We start from the raw sequence: 19,650 nt of genomic DNA on the forward strand, positions 1-19,650 counted from the left end.
CAATTAAGCTTGCCTTATTAGTAAATGTATAATATTATCTAATATAAAAATTATTTCAAATAATAATCTAGTGAATAAAAGCTTGGAAAATATATATAAATATTAAATATATTATAAAAATTGATAAATAGAAATTTAAAGGTTTACCTGCATAAATCATCAACTACATTGTCTACTCATAAATTAAATGGCAATTTATCTTAGTCTTTAAGTAAACAACGGCTTATATATATATTGAGAATATGAGAATAAATTTCAGAAAAAGTGAGATTTAAATTATCATTTAAGACTTCCTTCTAATGCACGCAGCACGGAAATATCAATTTCACAATGAGAGATGAGATTTAAATAAACTGTGGTCCAATGGAAGACAAAGCGGTAGATAGAGATGGCAATATTGGCAATTTAAGTTGGACCATACAAATAAACGTTGAAAATTAAAACACATGCAAAGACAAGTGACACTCTTGAAAATTTTCTTTTTTTTAAAAAAAAATGTAGACAACTTACCTAATATATATATATATATATATATATGGTGAGTGTGAGTCTCCACATGTCTTTAGATAAAAAATCTAAATATACTCGTAGATAAACAGTTGGATTCAAATTCAATCATTATACAATATCGATATGTATATTATATAATATTATGTGTGATGGACAATGGTGGCACATTGATATATTTATAATCATTGGATTAACATTCAAATAGTGCATATTTAATCATCACTATTACATCCGATTTGCAAACCTCTTTCAAAAAATATATATATATATATATATATAAACAAACAATACCAACACTTTACCCATTTTAGTAAGATTACAATAGGATACACTAAATCTTACTCCAAATCAAGTTTTACTACAGTGGCACACAAATACTTACACATTACTGTAGCACGAGTCATATTTTTTCCTTATTTAATAATTGTTTAATGAAGTGTGAGTCATTAATTTACAATTTTGGTCTATTTTTAGTGACATAAATATATATTATTATAAAATTTATACTTATAATTTCATATTTTAATCAAATTAATAATTTATAATTTAAGTTTATATTTTTTTTAAATTAATAAAAAATAAAAAAATTGAAGAAAATAATACAAGAAATATAAATTCATTAAAATTAGGACAAATTATGTGAACAATAAAATAAAAACATAAAAAATAGTCCTAACATAGATTATCATTGACAGTGATATGCTTATTTCAGTGTGCCAGGCATCGACAATGACATAAATATTTTGGAGTCTTCTCTCAACATAGCACAAGGTATTGCTTCTCTTGCTTATTACGTCAAATTTTTTATTAGCCAATTAAACTTTGGTTTATTTTCACTTTGATCATTGAAGTTCAATTTGCATCAATTTGATCTCTCAATTTTAATTTGATTTCAATATGTAATAAATCAAGGATTTCAACCCCTAATTGATTACATAACTGTCTAAAAATACGAGTCAATCCTCCTCATGACACTTTATTAATTAAGTCTATTGGAGGTATCCATATCATCGATAAAGAACCACATCATTCATTTGAGAGCCAAAATCTATTGATTTATGACCCAATGAAATCAAATTAAAGTTGAGTTACCGAATTGATACAAACTAAAGTTTGATGATTAAAGTGAAAATGAGCTAAAGTTTAATAACATACTAAGAAATTTACTTGTTGTTTTACTATCTGGTTTGTTTGTATGTTTTGATTTTATTAATTAATTGATGTAATGTTTGTATTTAGATTTTTTTTATCAATCAGTTTTTTTATTTTTTATTAAAATACTCACAAGTATTTTTATTTTATATTTAATAAATATTTGTAATAAATATAAAAAAAATAAAAATATATATTTTAAATAATATAATATTTAAATTCAATAGTTAAAAGTGAAAATGAATTAAAATTGATAAAATTTGTTGATGGTAGGAATATATAAATTGTAAAGTGAGAAGAATTAATATTCATAAAATACTTTGTTTTAGAGTTAAAAATAGAGTTGTTGGTTGGAGAAACTTTCACGGTAGAAGTTGTATTTTTGTATACTAAAGTTTCAATTTCAAATATAGAGTTTTGGGTTGAAAATGACCTTATTTTTCCGTAGGAATAATCTATAAACATCCATAGTTGATGTTATCAGGGGCGGAGCCACAGGGGGGCAGGGGGGCGGCCGCCCCCTCTGTCGCCGGCGGGGTCTGTTGACCCCGCCAGCTCCTTTCCTCCCAACGTCCTCCCTCGCCCCCCCTCCCAATGATCTCGCCCGTCGCCTCCGCCCTCCGGCCTTCCCCTTCCGCCCACCCTTTCAAATTTTTTTTTTAAATATATTTTTTTAATTCTTAATTTTTTATCTTTATATATTTTTATAATTTTATATTCTCATTATTTTTATTTTTTATTTTATTTTTTCAGTTGAATGATTTATTTATTTTATTTATTTTTCATTTATTAGATATTTTTGTTGAGTTTGTTATTTTTAAAAATTTTGAGAAAATTTGTAAAAATATGTATGATTGATTAAACGTGCATTGATTTAGAGTTTTGAGAAATATTAAAGCTTTAATTAAGTAATAAATGATTTTTTTTAATTATGATTAATTTAAATAGAAGTTTTAATGAAAGTTATGATTTTTCAAAAATATTTAATATTAGTTTATTTTGTAATTAATAAGATCTTAATTGTAAATAATTTATAAGAATTGATTTTTGTAAAAAAATTAATTAAATAAATTCAGATAGATTATTAAATTATAGATGTTTTGTAAATGATAATTTTTTAGTTTAAAATATTATCTATATTTTTACAATTATAAATCATAACAACATCAACGGGGTATGATAGCAATTACTTTAGGTTTTTTTAAAAACAAATTCTCATCTTTAGATAATTAATAGTTTAAAAAAAACTAAAATTTTGATAGACAATCAATAATTATCATAAATACAAAAATATTTAAATTTAATATTTAATTAATGTAATTTAATTTTTAGTTAAATTTTTAAATTTTTAAAAATAATATAGTAAGATATTAAATATTTTTATTTTTAATGCTTAGTCATATCTCCTCTAACTAACTTTTCAAATTTCTATTATAATTCTATAATGATTTTTTTCATTCATTTGCTTTTCCAAAATTAATATAATATTTATTTATTTTAATTATAAATAAGAGTTTTTGTAGTTTTCATATTATTACAATTTTTATTTGTTAGATTTTTACTTTTTTGAGTTTTATTCATAAATTTTAAATATATCACTTTATCATGAATTTAGTAGTATGTGAAAAAGATAAACAAACATCTAAAATAGGTATTTATTAAAATAAATCTAAAGAAATTTAATTTTTATTAAATAAATTAGAGTGTTTATTATAAAATTCCATTATATACCTCTAGACTCTAGTTATCAGACCCTGAGTCAGAATCATAAAAAAAATCTAAATTGTGTTATATTAATTAATTTTAATTATTTCTCTTAAATTTTACTTATTATTATAAAAAAAAATTTAGATGTTTTTTATTATTTAAAATTTTTGTTAATTAATTATTTTAAAACTTGTAGTTCGCCCCCCTTCTATATAATTTCTGGCTCCGCCCCTGATGTTATATATATATATATATATATATATATATAGCTTTCATTAAATCTCTGAAATGTAGCTTTGAAAAGGAAATAAATAATAGTTTTATTTTATGATCATCGAAATGATATTTTGAATAAATTAAGAGTTTAGACAATTAAACCCTGAATTAATTTCCTGACATTTTGATTTAGATTATTTTTTTGAAATAAAATTATAAGAGAGTACTTAACTAATGAGTTAGCGAAATAAGCCAATCAATCTCCAACTAAAATATACATCTCAAAAAGAGGTTAATAATAAATGAAGTATGCCCAGTGAAATGAATTTTATTATCTATCTTTCCTTAATTTCATCTTAATCCCCAAATCTCCATATTTAATTAAAGTGGAAATTGCCAAAAACACCTTGTAAGTTTGCAATATTGCCAAAAACACCCCGTTAGTTTTGCACTCCTCAAAAACCCCTTCCTTTTGAATACAATGATTTTTTAAACCCCCCAAACATCTAATAGTGATTGATAGAGTTAATTTAGAATTTTTTGGACGAAATTGTCCCTTGCGTGGGAAGTTGTGGCAAGTGTGACAGGGTTTGACTATAATGCCCTTGGATGCAATGAGTTTCTATTTAAAAATGAAGCTTCTATTTAAAATATGAGGTATGAGGTTCTGTTTAAAAAATGAGTTTCCTGTTTAAAAAATGAGTTTTCTATTTAAAAAAATGAGTTTTTTGTTTAAAAAAATGAGTTTTCTGTTTAAGAAATGAGTTTTTTGTTTAAAAAAATGAGGTCTCTGTTTAAGAAATGAGTTTTCTGTTTAAGAAATGAGGTTTTGTTTAAAAAAATGAGGTCTCTGTTTAAGAAATGAGTTTTTTGTGGTGTATTTATCACCCCCAAAATCTCTTTATTGCGAGTTAAAGTGGGCCGATGGAGACAAAGCATGCGGCTCACAATCACGATCGCGTTGCATGAAAAAAATGGGATTTCAAGTTCGAGAGAAAAGGTGCAACCTTTCGATGCCTTCGCTCGACGACGAGGAGCATGCGGTCTTCCCGAGGTCGACGACGAAGAAGATGAAAGAGATGAGGTCGACGACGGGGAAGGCGATGAAGACGAAGAGCGAAGGCGGCGAGATCGAACCCTCATCGCGCCGCTTCCTCCCTCCGTTCCTGTCACCGACTTAGGCACCATGGATCCAAACCCCGAAATGATCCCTAACCCTAACCCTATTGCTATCCATGTTGCGGTCTCCGCAGTCGAGAATGGTTCCGATTCAAGTTCGACTCGTCTTATCCGACGTCGCCATCGAAGACCTCACCACTCCGACCGCCGAGGAACGTCGCCAACCGGATCGCCAGCGCCGATAAAGATTTCTCCTTTAAGACCCCACACGAGCAGGGCAGCGCCGAGATCGCTCGCCCGGATCCGGAGCTCGAGCACTCAGCGTTCGCGTGAGATCGTGACGATGAGATACTCAATGTCCCTACTCAATGAGGGTCTCTGTTTAAAAAAATAAGCTCTCGTTTAAGAAATGAGTTCTCCGTTTAAGAAATGAGTTCTCTGTTTATATGCTTGTTTGTCTTTGTTTAACTATCGATGTTTCTGTTTAATATATTGTGTTTACGTTTAAAAAAGTGCTTAAATATCGTTGTTTCTATTTAAATATGTACGAGTGCAACCTTTCGATGCCTTCACTCGACGACGAGGAGCATGCGGTCTTCCCCGAGGTCGGCGAGCGAAGAAGATGAAAGAGATGAGGTTGACGACGGGGAAGGCGATGAAGAGCGAAGACGAAGGCGGGCGAGATCGAACCCTCATCGGCGCAGCTTCCTCCCTCCGTTCCGTCGCGACTTAGGCACCATGGATCCAAAACCCCGGAATGATCCCTAACCCTAACCCTATTGCTATCCATGTTGCGGTCTCCGCGATCGAGAATGGTTCCGTTTCGAGTTCGACTCGTCTTATCCGAGCGTCGCTAGGGTACATTCAAAAAAACCGGTTAAACCGTAAACCGGACCGGACCGGTTTTTTTTGAACCGCCGGTCCGGTTCCAACCGGTTTCATTATTAACCGGTCCGGTCCGGTTTTGAAACCGGTTCCAGACCGGTCCGGTCCGGTTCCAGGTTTTGGAACCGCGGTCCAAACCGGACCGGACCGGTTTACCATGTTTAGTTATTTTTACCTTAAACTCTCTCTCTATATATATATATATATGTAAATTTTTTATTGCTAATGAAGCTGATTGTTTGTTTTTTTAACTCTATATATTAAATGACCATTCTATTAATTTAATTTTTAATTCATAAAAACCGGGATCGAGCCGGATTGGACCAAATTGGTCCAAAAGCGGTCCCAAACCGGACGGACCCGGTCCAAAAGCGGTTTTGGACCGGTCCGGGTTTCTCTGTTATTTGGTCCGGTCCGGTTCCAATAATAAAGAAACCGTTTAACCGGTCCGGTCCGGTTTTGGACCGGTCCGGTCCGGTTTTGGACCGGTCCGGTCCGGTTTTGGACCGTCTGCGACCCTAGGCGTCGCCATCGAAGACCTCACCACTCCGAGCCGAGGAGCGTCGCCCAGCCGGATCGCCAACGCCTGATAAAGATTTCTCCTTTAAGACCCCACACGAGCGAGGCCAGCCCGAGATCACTCGCCGGATCCGGAGCTCGGCACTCAGCGTTCAGCGAGATCGATGACGATGAGATACTCAATGTCCCTACTCAATGAAGTTTCTGTTTAAAAAAAAAAGGTCTTTGTTTAAAAAATAAGCTCTCTGTTTAAGAAATGAGTTCTTTGTTTATATGCTTGTTTGTCTTTGTTTAACTATCGATGTTTCTGTTTAATATATTGCGTTTATGTTTAAAAAAGTGCTTAAATATCGTTGTTTCTATTTAAATATGTACGAGTGGCCAAGATTAATTGGTTTTTATATCCAGGATTAATTTATCACGTAAATATTTGTTTTTCTGTTTAAATATTAATGTTTTTGTTTAAAAAATGAGTTTTATGTTTAAAAAAAATGAGGTTTCTGTTTAAGAAATGAGTTTTTTGTTTAAGAAATGAGGTTTCTGTTTAATAAATGAACTCTCTGTTTAAGAAATGAGTTCTCTGTTTAAAAAAATGAGCTCTCTGTTTAAGAAATGAGTACATACAAAAAGGAATGCAAAAAAGAATGAAAAAAATGTATGCAAAAAGGTTTAAGGGCAATGATGGAATTTCATAATGCAAGGGGTAAAAAGGAAGTGAAACAATAAAGGAAGGGTTGTCTGAGGTATGCAAAACTCACAGGGGCTGTTTGGGAAGTTTTGAAATTATCGAGGGGTAAACAGTAATTTTCCCTTAATTAAATGAGTAGCAGTTTTACTATTTTTTTTTGTTTTTCAACAAATGCAATAAGCGATGTTAAAGGGACAAGCAGATATGAAACTATACCAGTTACGATAACTTAACAATCTCATATGAATTTATCATGTAAGACGGGTTAATATGAGAGACAATGAAGGTATGTCACGTACACCTAAGATGACATATAAAATTTATAACCTCACAATAGTAAATCTCCTTTGTCATGCAACCAAAAAAAGATAGAGAATAATATTCCTCCCATAAGAAACCCACATTGACATTAGGACTAATAAACCAATAAAACGAGCCCAATGAAGTACATGAACAATATTGTTATAACATGAGCACGGGATTTTTACCCTGCGCTTGTCCATGCACGGCTTAAGTGCCTAACCACTTGCACTAAGCAAGTGTTGGCCTTCTACCATTAATATTTTTCTCAATGTTAGGACAATACCATTTATAAATAATCATGATCATAATTAATTTCACATTGCTCATAATTAACTCATAAATAAACTGTTGATTTTAATTAATCATTTTTTTAGTGAGTAATTAATTGTTAAATCCATTACAAAGAGAAACATTCTCCTAGCTAGATGTGGTCCTCCGGCTTATTCAAACCTATGATCTATGGCTCCATATCCTCCATTTGGCTTATGATTAAAAGAAACTATATATATATAGTCATATTTATATTTAAATTGATATCAAAACCAAATTATAAAAAACAAAAGAAAAGAAACACTACGAAGCAGCTAGAGCTTGATTCTTTCATAATATGCAAGAAAAGAAGTTCACTAAAAACATTACATGTACTTTCTCTCAATCATAAACAATTATTAATTAATGGAGCTAGTTCTTAAAAGTATTTGCTTGTCTAGAAATTAAGACTACCCTCACTACAAACACTATAAAAACCCCATGATCATCAAGAACATATATACTAGCTCCTTCACTACATTAATCTTAATTATATATATATATATATATATATATATATATATATAGTATGGCAAATATTGCAAAAGCTCTTGCTCTCATCACTCTCTTCTTCGTCCTTGCATCTCTTGCTTGCAATTCAAGTGCTAGAACTCTAGTAACCTCCAATGAAGTCATGAAAGAAGAAGAGAAAGGGTTCAAAGGTGATCAAATTATCCATGGAAGTGCACCAATGACTATGAACAATGTTGATCATGTTCATTATGAAATGAAGTCCTTTGTGCTTGGGAGGACTAGAACATTGTTAGCAGATATCAAGGGGTCGTTTGGATCGTGGAATGGGAATGGCAATGGGAATAATAGGAATAAAAAGAATGGTAATGGTAACGGTAACGATAACGGTAACGGTAACGGTAACGGTAATGGAAATGGTAATGGATGGTAATGGGAATGAAAACTGTGTTTGGTTGATAGAAAATTTCATTGGGAATGGGAAAAAGAAAAAAAAAAACATGTTGTAATGTTACCATTTTGCCCTTAGTGCAAATGAATAATATCGAAACATTACTTATTTTAAATATTTTATTAGTGAAATATTTTGAATATTATATATTTTTATTATTATCTTATATTCATTAAATAATATATTATTTAAATTACTTACTACAAATAAGTATTGTAAATATTTAAATATTATTGTCAATTTTAATAATTGTAATTAAATATATGTTAAATAGTTCGTAGTATTATTATTATTATTATTATTTTAAAAATTAGAATTAAATATATATGTTAAATATGTTGTAATTAAATATTATGAAAGAAGAGTATTAATGCTTTTTTTTTAATTCCCATCCATTACCCCCAAATTTAGGGGTAATGGAGACTAGCCATCTATTGCTTTGACCAGGGAATCTATTCTCATTCCCTACCTTCTTTAAACATGTGCTTCTCTTGAGATATGTGCCTATTCCCATTCCTAGTAATCATAAGTTCAAAACCACCATCCAAACGCACACTAAAAGTATGAAAAACCTACGGGAGAAGTATTTATATAAATAAAATACTAAGACAATGGCATGAAAACGAAGACAATGATGATGGCACCGACGGTTGAGTTGCTAGTCGTGATGATGCTTGCATGGCCACCTTGCATGAATATATCCATGCGTGCATGTTTCTTAAATCTCTCTCTGCATGTGTTGATCTTCATGCGCATGATTAATGTCTGTACTTTGTTTGTAGTTAATTTGTTATATCCCAAACTACATATGTGATATGTCACTCTTTAAAGATTATATATAAATAAATGATTATTATCTATATAAAGATTTCCCTTCTTCAGTGTTTGTTTAATTCTGTTTATGTATATGGAACTGATTAATTAGCTAGTATGTCTTAATATAATCTAATTTCGTAGGAAAAAGTTATAGATGTAAAACTGAGTTTTGCTATCTAATCACGCTTTGTTATATATATAATGATATTGCAAACTAATATAGCATCATTGTACTTATCACATTATAATTATCAGTTATTACCTCTGGGCCTCCGCCTAAAAGCTTTGTTATAATTTTGAGACATTTAACCCATTATTATGAAAATGTTAAAATTGTAATGATAGAAAGATTAAAAAAACAAAAAGACTCCATATTATATCTTAATCTCATTGTGATGAATTGTATGGTCACTGTCTGTCACAAAATCAAAACCATTAAAATTCAGGAACTCAGAAACAATTCTTATTTTGTCAAACAATAGTCCAATCAGTTCCATCCAAACCAGAGGGAACAGAGGATGGAGCAGGAGCAGGAGCAGGAGCACCACTTGATTTTGAATTCATTTTAGAAAACAAAGATGATCCTTTATCAAACAAATTTGACAACACATGAGATTGCTTCTCTTGTGAGTTCTTCTCATCCTTCACTGCCTTCCAATGCAACGGTGTCTGTCTATCTTTGCCGAGAAAGTTCATGCTAATTTTTTTGAATCGGTTCTTTGGTTGTTCATTTGAAAATGTTTCATCAGATCGATCCATGATCTTAACAGCTTCCTCAGGATGAGTCATGATTTTCTCTACTGTTTCATACACCTAAAGAAACATTTAAATGCAATGCTCTTCATTATTCACATTGTTCATGACAAACGGAAATCGACACCAACATATAGCTTACTTTGCAGATATCAGCTAAATTTTTATCTGTCGTGCCACTTTGATAAGTAGCGATCACGTAGTCTTTACATTTGTAGAATAGTTCAGATAAGTTACTGTCTGCAGAGAGTGTAGCTTCTGCTATCAGAAAGCTCGAGCATAGCTGAAAGATAAATTGCATAAGTTAAGAGTTCAATTCTTGTGAACAGAATCAAGTACAAATTCCAATTGCTAATACTTACAGCAGAGACAAAAAGTTGCTCAAAGAGCTCTGATGGGGAGATTTCCTCCAAGGTGGTTAAAATGCTTTCACTGCAAATTGAATTGCTGATATAGAATTTTCTTCAAACTATAAATCATCAAAAAAGTTATTTCCTTACACAGCTAAATCCTCATCGAAAAGTGGTGTTTGTCTAATGGCTGGCAATGGTTTTGCAGTTTCCCATAATTCACGCCACAAATTACCTAATAGATGATGAGAAAAGTTCTTCTGGTCGGGTAAGTTTCATAAATGCAAGGCAGCTGGTATCAAATGGGATGATGTGATACGATAATATATATTTTTTTGGTCCATTAGCACCCCATTTCTGTCATAAAAATAGAAAATCAGGCACAATAAATGCACCTTCCTTCCGCATTCGTCTGCTTAGTCGACCTCTTCTGGATGATGAATCTTCTGCATCAGCCGCAACATTTGCCTCACCGTCTGAATCTTCAGTCCAATCCGGTGGAGAATGCCATCTTACAAAATTCTCTAGAACACATCCAGGGTTTGCAGCCTGCTCAGAGTCAAACATTAAGCATACCATGCATAAGGCACGATGTAATCATCAAATCAGTATGAAAACAAAATGATTGCAAAATTTGAGATTTCATAGAGATAATTCTCACTCGCCTTGAAAGCTTGCATATCAGAGAGAAGTTGAGAACACCCAGCACCAACACTGACAATACACATGGCTCTATATTGTCAGCAGATCATAAAGATTGCTTCCGACTTGAACATTAAGAGAATAATCATAACAACATGAAGACATTGAATACTTCATTTGCTAAATGTATAAAAATAGAATGTCACGGTAAGCACACCTACCTCCCAGTACGCAGCACAAATTCCTCTGTTTCTTTAATAAGTTCTTCTGTTAAAACCGGGCCCTCCTGCTCATCAATGGAGGTATATATGACCCAGAAACCATTACTGAGGATCAAACATAGAAAGTTGCATCTTCAAACAAATGTGCAATACCTGAGTAACAGGAGAATATACTGCTTCACCTGTCTCCAACATGGTCAGATTTTCAGATGGGTGATCAGCACCAAGTCTGAGAACATGATGTCCTGAGCTTGTTCTCGCATAAACCATTTGATTGGTCCCTGGGAGATAATCTGACTGGTCGCCATCTAGACTGACCTCTTTCAGTACAAAATCTAATGACTCGGTGGCAAGAACTCGACGTTGTTGCCTGGAAATGCAACAATTTATAACCTGTAACTGCTGATGTAGAGGGCAAGAATTTAAGTCTGGATTTCCCTCCAATGGAACATGAGGTATAGGCTTCCCTTCAGACCATAGCCTCCTCAGCTGCAGGTAACAATAACTCGTCAGCCTTCACAGCTGAACATCAGAAAATCAATTGCCTTTGAAACATTTATCAGACTGAAATTTGAAACACACACAAGATAGCCTTTTACTCTATCTGTATCCATATTCATTCATCTGCCTCTCTAATTTAGAAATTAAATAAAATATAGAAAGATATGTTTAAATCCATCAACTTACTTCTCCAACAACATAGACCCAAAAGGCTACCATCTTCTGCAGGGATTTAAAGCCTCCAACAAGCACCGAAAGTCGAACAACAAGGCTTTCAGGAGGAGCACTAAGTATATCCCTTGACAAATACATCATAGGAAGGATTTTTGAACAAGACGTGGCTTTCCCCGAAGGAATATGTTCCTCTGCGAATATCTTGTACAGGGATATTAAGCAGTGAAAAATAATACAAATTATTGCATGAGATCCTAAAGTTGATTCACAACACTCGTAATAGCAATTAGAAAAGAGTCCCCATAGAACATTTCCAAAACAAAACTACCTGAATCAAACAATATACGCGTCAGATAGTGGAATTCCTCATCAAGACAGCAGTCAGAATTTGACTTTTCATCCTTTTCACGACGAACTAATGCCTTCACAGTAGAAAAGCCAAACCCTGTCCTATCTTTGTTGGGTAAAGGATCCACAGCTAATGATAATATATCTTTTATAGACTTATAACTCTGAGCACGCCTGTATATAAAGAAACATCACTTACAATGCGCAGATACACTTGCACTGCTGCTCAAATTAAGAAAACTATTATAAGAAGCTAATGAAAAGGGTAGAAAAAGGTGATAGAAATGAAAGATTAAATTTAAAAATAGCAATCAAGCAAGCAATTAAATTTAGAACAGAGGTATTCGGAGATGATCCATGCGAATTTGAAATAGCATTCCAAACTAGCTAAAAATCATATTCAACATATAAAACAAACTTGTTCTGGATATTATATGAAAGATATATATAAGCCATCCGGAAGAAGAAAAAGGAAAGCATTTTGAATTACCTACAGCAAAGCACTAAGAGAAGACTGAAAAATAAAACACTTACTCAAAAGCCACTGCCAGCTGGCCCAAAATAGTGGCCGGAATGACAGTGTACTTAATACATTTGCCTGAATTATCCTCTTCTTCTGTGGTTTTTCTATCTGTGGCCTAAAAATAAGAAGACATCCAACTATCAGAAAGAAAAGCATTGGAAAAAAGTATTGCAGCTGTATTGCAGAAACTTAAAGAGAACACAACTACATAGTCCAACCATCTAAAAGGCCATTAAAAGCTAACATAAAGACCATATAAAGCCACATAGATAAGCAAAATCTTATATTCATTCCCATTTTAGTTAAGTTTCGTAACAAGCGTTTTGTAGCACAGAACCAATTACAAACAGCCACAGAACTACATACACACAGCATGGCCATCATGTCTCATAAATTCTGTCATCAAACTAAATACAATTGGCAAACCTAAGACGCATGAATTACAGTGTTTATTTTAGTAACATCCAGGACATATATAATTTAATGAATGAAGAGGAAAGTGATGTTCTTAATTAACCTAGCTCAATAAAAGAAACATGTATTTTGTCACGGGAAAGAAATGCTCCGGTACATGGCCTCAGTGGAATCCTTTAAGTTCCAAACTCCAAGGACCAACTCAAAACTATAAAATTTTTAGTGAATGCCTGAATTTTTCACCATTCGTCCTATGGCATTACATAAAGCTCTTAACTTTCACATTCTAAAAAACCAAATGACAAGGATTCTATACAAACAACCCAAAATTCAAATCAATTGCAAAAGAAAAAAAAACAGAGAAACAATGTTCTAAACTGCATTCTTAGATTGCAGACAAGGAATACACGAAATAAATTTATGAATCCCCAAAAAAAGATGAAATTTTCCGTTCATACTACAAACCTCTTCAAGGACTTTGTTCGATTCGTCAGCTCCCACCATGTCTTGATCCGAAGCTATCCCCACTACCCTGTTGGATTGCGCATCCCTCTCTAAACGACGAACCATTCAAAAGGTAAAACAAAATCAATAAACACAGTCAAAAACCGAAGGAAAAACACCAAAAAATCCACGCAAACAAACCTCGATCTATAGTGAGATCGGCTTTGATGTCGGACAGGACTTTCTCAGCCTTGACCGCGGCGGAGTGGAAGGCGGTCTTAGCCCTCGAAACGAAGGAGAGAGAGGCCTCCATGGAATCCAAACAGATCGAAAATGGAGACAAATCGAATCCAAAATCGAGAAGGAAATCCAATCCAAAATCGAGAAGAAGTCGAAGAAGAGAAAAAAAAAAAAAAATCAAACAGTAGCCGAAGAAGTGACGTCGGTGCCGAGATTGAAAGTTTTTGTGCACGTTACCAAAGCTAGAGTTTTACATTTAAGCCCCTACAATTTCTTTATTACATTTACACCCCGGTAAAAATTTCTATTCCCATCTTGATCTTTTTTGAAGGGTTTATGAGTTTATCCCTAAAATTATAAAATTATTTAAAAAAAAAAATCTGCTTTAAAACTATCCGATGGCCCGCTAAATCCTCCATGACAGTTTTGACTACGGTAAAAATTTATTTATTTTTTATTTTTTAATATAATAAATAAATCATAAATTTATTAAAAATAAAAAATAACTCAATCAATTACAGTCAAATAGGACCATAAAAGAGAAATACAACAAATCCACTAGACATTGAACATAAGAACAAAAAAAATATAAAAGAGAAACACAACAAATTCACTGAGCGTTGAACATAAGAACATTAAAGACAAGAACTCTAAAAGAAGATAAGGCCTCCTCCTAAAACGTTAACGCATTCCTTACTCTTCCTATAAGCCTTGATTTTTATATTAAACAACAGTAAAGAGAACAGTGAGGGAAAAACAGAGAATCACAGAGTGTGATTAGCATTGAGAATTAGAGAAGAAATAAACAAAGTCTACAATGGAAATATACTACTTATAAAAATGAAAATTAAAGAGAAATATATTTTAAAAAAAAAAAAAAAGCTCGAGTTGAGCTTATAACAAGTAATGTTCTTGAGATGAAGAACAATGGACATTGTTGATGTTTTTTAGAGTGGCCTTGTTTTCCTCCCAGCTGCTCTGCCACAGAGAAGAGCATTCCTGGGAATTGGGTACTCATCTCTCCATGAATTTGATGGAGTGTAAACTCTCAGATAAAATTGCTGTCCTAAGTACTGTCTTTCCCAGTTCTCTGATCTTATGTTCCACATTCCAACATTGTCCAATGCCATGTAAATTGCTGTCCATGATTTCGGGTAGACCTGATGATCATATTTAATAATATCAGTTTCAATTCATCGTGATCAATGGAGTTTTACCGAAATCAGTAGTTACCTGAAACGAGCACCGTGCAACAGTGTCTCTAAGATTGTAACTTTTTCTGCTTTTAGTAGATGACCATTGTCCTCCATCCATTCTGCAGATCAACAGATTTATGTTCAGTTGAATGATCGATTCAAATTAAAAGTTTTCAGAGTTGTTACCCGACAACGAAGAATGAATAACCGTCGATATGCCATGACTGGACAGTGTTCTCATAGTTCTCAAAGACAATCTCAATGTACTCTCTGTAATTGGCTCCCATGACAGATGTCTGCAGATATGCACCTCCAAAGGTTGGTCTGTCAGGAATACTTCCTGCCCAAAACACGCCGGAGATTTTATAATAATCTGCAAGTTTCAGAGGAGTGTCAGCCGGAATGAAGGAGACACTATTGACAGCATATCTTTGTTTCCCATTAATTGTTGCAGCAGAGTTCGCGAGACGAATTGTTCTCGTAGTGTTGATCATTCCATAATGATAAGAGCCTTGCGGGTTCGGTCTCGGTCCACTTGCTGTTAGATTCCATCTGGTTTTCATGTTCAAAATTGTTCAAAAGTTAGTATGTTATCTAGTGTGTATCAGTAAAATATATAATAATTACCGGATCGATCTGGCTTGATTGAGGGAGAAGTCGATCTCAACAGTAGGCCCTCCGGGAGGGGACCCGGACGGCCTCCCGGCGGAGTTGCTATAATGAAGAATAGCGGTGGTGGTTAGTACAGGATTTGTAAATCGAGTTGAAACTGCAATGTAGTAATCTAAAGGAGGTTGATCAGCAGTGACAAGCACAGAGTAAGACTGGCCCAGACAAACATCAAGAGAAGAATAAGTGTTCTGAAGAGTGTGAGAGCCTTCAACTTCAACCAATTTCATTTTGTGACCTTGAAATCTGATGTTCAAACATGTCGTCAACCCGATATTCGAAATACGGAATCTGTATGTCTTACCTGCAGAAATTAGAATTCAGCATCAAGCAAACTACTGTTAAAAAAAATTACGGTAAGTAGAATGCACCTTGTTGGACAGTGAACGTGTTGCCGTTCCATCCACGGCCATTGATGAGTACACCATCAGGAAAAGGAAGGCTGTGACCGCCATCTAAAGTCGCCCTCAAGTCCTATAAGTGCTAATGTATGTTAGGATATGACTATATATAGGGTCCTTCTAATTCGCAAATAAGAACAACACGGGTAATACAATACAGTACAAGTGATTGCTTATACTGTTTTATGTTTAATATTCAATAGACAATGTAAACTAATTATAGTTTATTTTGATCCTACTTTATTTACAAAACGAGCATTTGAAAAAAAAAATTGTGTTGTGTTGTACTTCAAATTTTTGCATATCAAACAAACATAAAATAATAATTTAATAGGAAGAACAATGTTTGATATCTTACAGTGTGATTGGCCTTGAACCAATCGCCGGCGAGGATGGTGAAGTCTCCGGCAGGAGGAGGAAAAGGGACGGGAATCATTGGACGGCTGAGAATCTTGAAGCCACCAAATCCACCTGCAGCTTTGTGCATTGCAAGAAATGGGAAGTAGTAGTAAGAACCAATTTGGTCCTTGACTTGGAGCATGTAAGTGAAGTTCTTTCCTGGTGGAATTGGGCAAGTTGTGCCATAAACTCCATCTTGCCATGAATTCCTCCTTTGTTGTATTCCATTCCTGATCAAACATTTTTTTTTTAATAAAAAAAAGAATAAATAATCATATATTACTGAGGAAAAAAAGAAGGCAAACAAAAGACTAGCAACACCCAAAAAAAAACCAAAAAAATAAAAATAAAAAAATGGAAAACAGAATAGTAAAACAACAAGAAACAAACACTAAAACAACAACAATTTATCAGGGGTAGAACCGGCAACAAATATAAAAAAAAAAACTACAACGACTACAACTGCCACATCAAAATGTAAGTAAAATAAAAAATAATCCACAATTGATATCCAAAAACTAAAAAAAAACAAAATTTTCATATTCTAAGTAAACACTTATAACAAGATATAATAAGTCAAATCAAATGCAATTCTTCACAAAAGAAATGGTCATTATTTATGAATGTTGATTAATTGAACACAGTAATATTAAATTTTAGTTTTTCACATTTCAAGTCCACAAAATACATCAGCATGTGTACATCTCACTGTGTTTAAGTAACAACCATGTGACCAATTTAAGTATAATAAATAAAGGAATATTTTTTTTATAAATTATATTTCTATATTTATTTTAATAAGATTCAAATGAGCTGCCATGCACTTTAGAAAGTGGGTCCCAAGAAGGAACACAAATGAGCTGGCCATAACTGGCTGAACCTTTTTACTGAACCACTGACACCAAATACAGCCAATAAGTCACGGAACACGATTCTTAATTATCCAAACAAAAAGCACACGACCGTACGATCTAGATCCAATGGTCAATTCAAGCATTGCACCAGATCCATTTGCACTAGACCATGCACTTGATCCTTAATAAATATATAAATTTAAAAAAAAAAAAAGTAAGCAAAGCTTTTAAAAGGAAGAGAAGAATTGGATTCCCTGCGGTGCACTCACGGATCTATCTTGAAACTCACGTATCGAAGCATTAAAATGACAATTATACCCTCCACCGACGTCATCACAAAAAAGGTAAAGCCTTTGTGGTTTTACTCGTCATTATATCTGATCCCGGGGGCATTTTATATTCAGCAATGTATTTTGCTTATAAACCCCTTAAAAACCTCAAAATTTCTCGTATGAATATATTTCAGAAGTAGAAGGGAAACTTTGCTATAGATCCTAGAAGGACAGAACTTTACATTTTAGTCCCTAACAAGGACCAAAACATAAAAGAAACTACCCACCATCTCATTCTTATTGACAACAACATGCTTAACCAAAACAAGAAAAGAAAAAACAAAGAAAATAAAGAGGGAATAAAGAGAAAGAAGAAAACCAGGAGATGAGAAAGGGTTCATTGAGGCTGTTGAAGACATTGATGATGAGATTATCATTAGTTTGACACTCAATCTGTGGTCCTGGAAACTGCCCATTTATCAAAATTCCCTGCATTCATTCCATATAACAAAAACATCAACAAAAATAAAAATGAGAGAAAGATAAATTAAGAGAGAAATGTGTATGTGTGTGTATATATATATATATATATATATATATATATGCATGTATAATAGATAGCTAAACCTGTTGTTGGACTCCAAGAGGATAAATGAATCCATAAGTGACATTCCAAGTGAGGAAACGGTAAGGATCATCAGCTTCAACATGGATAGAAGAGAAAAAGAAGGAGGAGAAGAAGAGAAGAAGAAAAAGAGTGAGAGTTTTGCTATGCATTGTGGCAAGAGAAGATGGAGAAGATGAAGAAAGCAAGAAAGAGAAAGAACTCTATTAATATTTTGGGAGACAAGAAAGTAAGGACTGGTACTATACATTCAGTGACTGTGTGATATTTAAGGGTGGTCACTGGTCACAAGAACCTAGCTATTAAGTCAAATAGAAAAAAAAGGTGGTAAAAGTTATTGTAAATAAAATTTAAAAAATTTATTTGATTATCACGGACTTCAATATATTGTAAATAAGAAATAATTATAATAAAACATTTATGATGCATTGTCTCATGTTCTTGTGTTTTACCAGGCTCATGTGCATGTTATATTGGTGGTTTTTTTAATATAGAACTAGATTGATTCTTTACACATTTGAGGCTTCAGGCAAACAGTTCTTGTTGGTGGGTTTCACCACTTGTTTTTTGTTGTTTTTTATCTTTAAAAAATTTAATTTTATCTTTTTAAGGGAATCACACGTTTCGTTTTATCAGTTCAAGCAATCCCTCTAAATAAAATCAATAATTAAAAAAATCCAAATATGTTTAAACTAATTATTAAATTAATTAATTAGGGATTAAAAAAGGAGCAGGAAACACAACGCGACTAGAATTGAGAAAGATTTAGAATAACTAAAATCAAAGCACTTTGAAAATATATTTTTTATATAAATAAACAATAAATGTCCCATGTCTAAAGAAATTCAAGGATATCCAAAGATGTGGAGCATAATAACAAATTCAACAAGTATTTACACTTGCACCTTATGTAAGTTTTAGGGTTTGATCTTAATTTTTTTAATGGATATTTTATATATAACAGACTTTATATAAATATGTTAAATTACTATTAGTGTGAGAAATGCTACTAGATCAAAGCAACCATGAAAACTATGTGGATGGATAACTCACAAGTTTTGATATTTACAAAAACGATATTTGATATTACGAAAGTATTATATATGTGCCGTGGGTTAATAAAAATTTGTAAAAATATATGTGAAATATGGATATTATTTAAGTATTTTGGATATTTGAAAATTGTTGCATAAATATTTGTGTGAATTTTGAATTCTAAAAGACTTTTATATTTTTAAAAATAGGTGCATCTGTAAATAATGTAAATCATGTAAGAAGTGATGTCGGTGTGTCTGAAATGGCATGCTCAAAGGGTTTAATATAGATACATATGTATATATATATGTGTGATATGATAATTAATGTTTAGTTAATTAATTAATTAATCAAGTTGATTAACTTACAATTGCTCTTTATAGAGATGCTAATGATGACTTATAGCAACTAATTACTTATGAGTTCCTTGTGTCCGAAGGAAT

General features: G+C 32.8%; 2 protein-coding genes across 2 annotated transcripts; both read right to left on the reverse strand.

Moving 5' to 3' along the window:
- Positions 1 to 9,584: 9,584 nt before the first annotated feature.
- Positions 9,585 to 13,933, reverse strand: LOC120254213 (rab3 GTPase-activating protein catalytic subunit-like). The gene is made up of 13 exons (XM_039262356.1): positions 13,718 to 13,933; positions 13,538 to 13,626; positions 12,670 to 12,773; positions 12,116 to 12,309; positions 11,800 to 11,978; positions 11,266 to 11,601; positions 11,113 to 11,177; positions 10,915 to 10,963; positions 10,645 to 10,798; positions 10,400 to 10,484; positions 10,262 to 10,331; positions 10,042 to 10,182; positions 9,585 to 9,959 (listed from the first exon to the last, which is right to left on the reverse strand). The coding sequence occupies exons 1-13, from the start codon at positions 13,827 to 13,829 to the stop codon at positions 9,618 to 9,620; spliced, it is 1,920 nt and encodes a 639-aa protein (XP_039118290.1). The 5' UTR covers positions 13,830 to 13,933; the 3' UTR covers positions 9,585 to 9,617.
- Positions 13,934 to 14,458: 525 nt separating this feature from the next.
- LOC120254214 (L-ascorbate oxidase homolog) lies at positions 14,459 to 18,422 on the reverse strand. Its single transcript, XM_039262357.1, has 8 exons — positions 18,175 to 18,422; positions 17,927 to 18,036; positions 16,381 to 16,651; positions 15,993 to 16,095; positions 15,580 to 15,925; positions 15,139 to 15,504; positions 14,990 to 15,071; positions 14,459 to 14,916 (listed from the first exon to the last, which is right to left on the reverse strand). Exons 1-8 carry the CDS (start codon positions 18,322 to 18,324, stop codon positions 14,704 to 14,706), a joined length of 1,641 nt encoding a protein of 546 aa, XP_039118291.1. The 5' UTR covers positions 18,325 to 18,422; the 3' UTR covers positions 14,459 to 14,703.
- Between the last annotated feature and the right edge of the window lie 1,228 nt (positions 18,423 to 19,650).

The sequence above is a fragment of the Dioscorea cayenensis genome, unplaced genomic scaffold (genome assembly GCF_009730915.1).
Source record: "Dioscorea cayenensis subsp. rotundata cultivar TDr96_F1 unplaced genomic scaffold, TDr96_F1_v2_PseudoChromosome.rev07_lg8_w22 25.fasta BLBR01000381.1, whole genome shotgun sequence".
Classification (NCBI taxonomy): domain Eukaryota; kingdom Viridiplantae; phylum Streptophyta; class Magnoliopsida; order Dioscoreales; family Dioscoreaceae; genus Dioscorea; species Dioscorea cayenensis.

Excerpts from the sequence above, each read along its gene's own strand:
- LOC120254213 (XM_039262356.1), bottom strand. The coding sequence starts at position 13,829 with ATGGAGGCCTCTCTCTCCTTCGTTTCGAGGGCTAAGACCGCCTTCCAC. Across the intron at positions 10,485-10,644 it reads CAGACGAATGCGGAAGGAAG|GTAATTTGTGGCGTGAATTA; the intron begins GTGCATTTATTG and ends ATCATCTATTAG. Across the intron at positions 9,960-10,041 it reads ATTTAGCTGATATCTGCAAA|GTGTATGAAACAGTAGAGAA; the intron begins GTAAGCTATATG and ends ATGTTTCTTTAG.
- LOC120254214 (XM_039262357.1), bottom strand. The coding sequence starts at position 18,324 with ATGCATAGCAAAACTCTCACTCTTTTTCTTCTTCTCTTCTTCTCCTCC. Across the intron at positions 16,652-17,926 it reads GAACCCTTTCTCATCTCCTG|GAATGGAATACAACAAAGGA; the intron begins GTTTTCTTCTTT and ends ATGTTTGATCAG. Across the intron at positions 14,917-14,989 it reads TTGCACGGTGCTCGTTTCAG|GTCTACCCGAAATCATGGAC; the intron begins GTAACTACTGAT and ends TATGATCATCAG.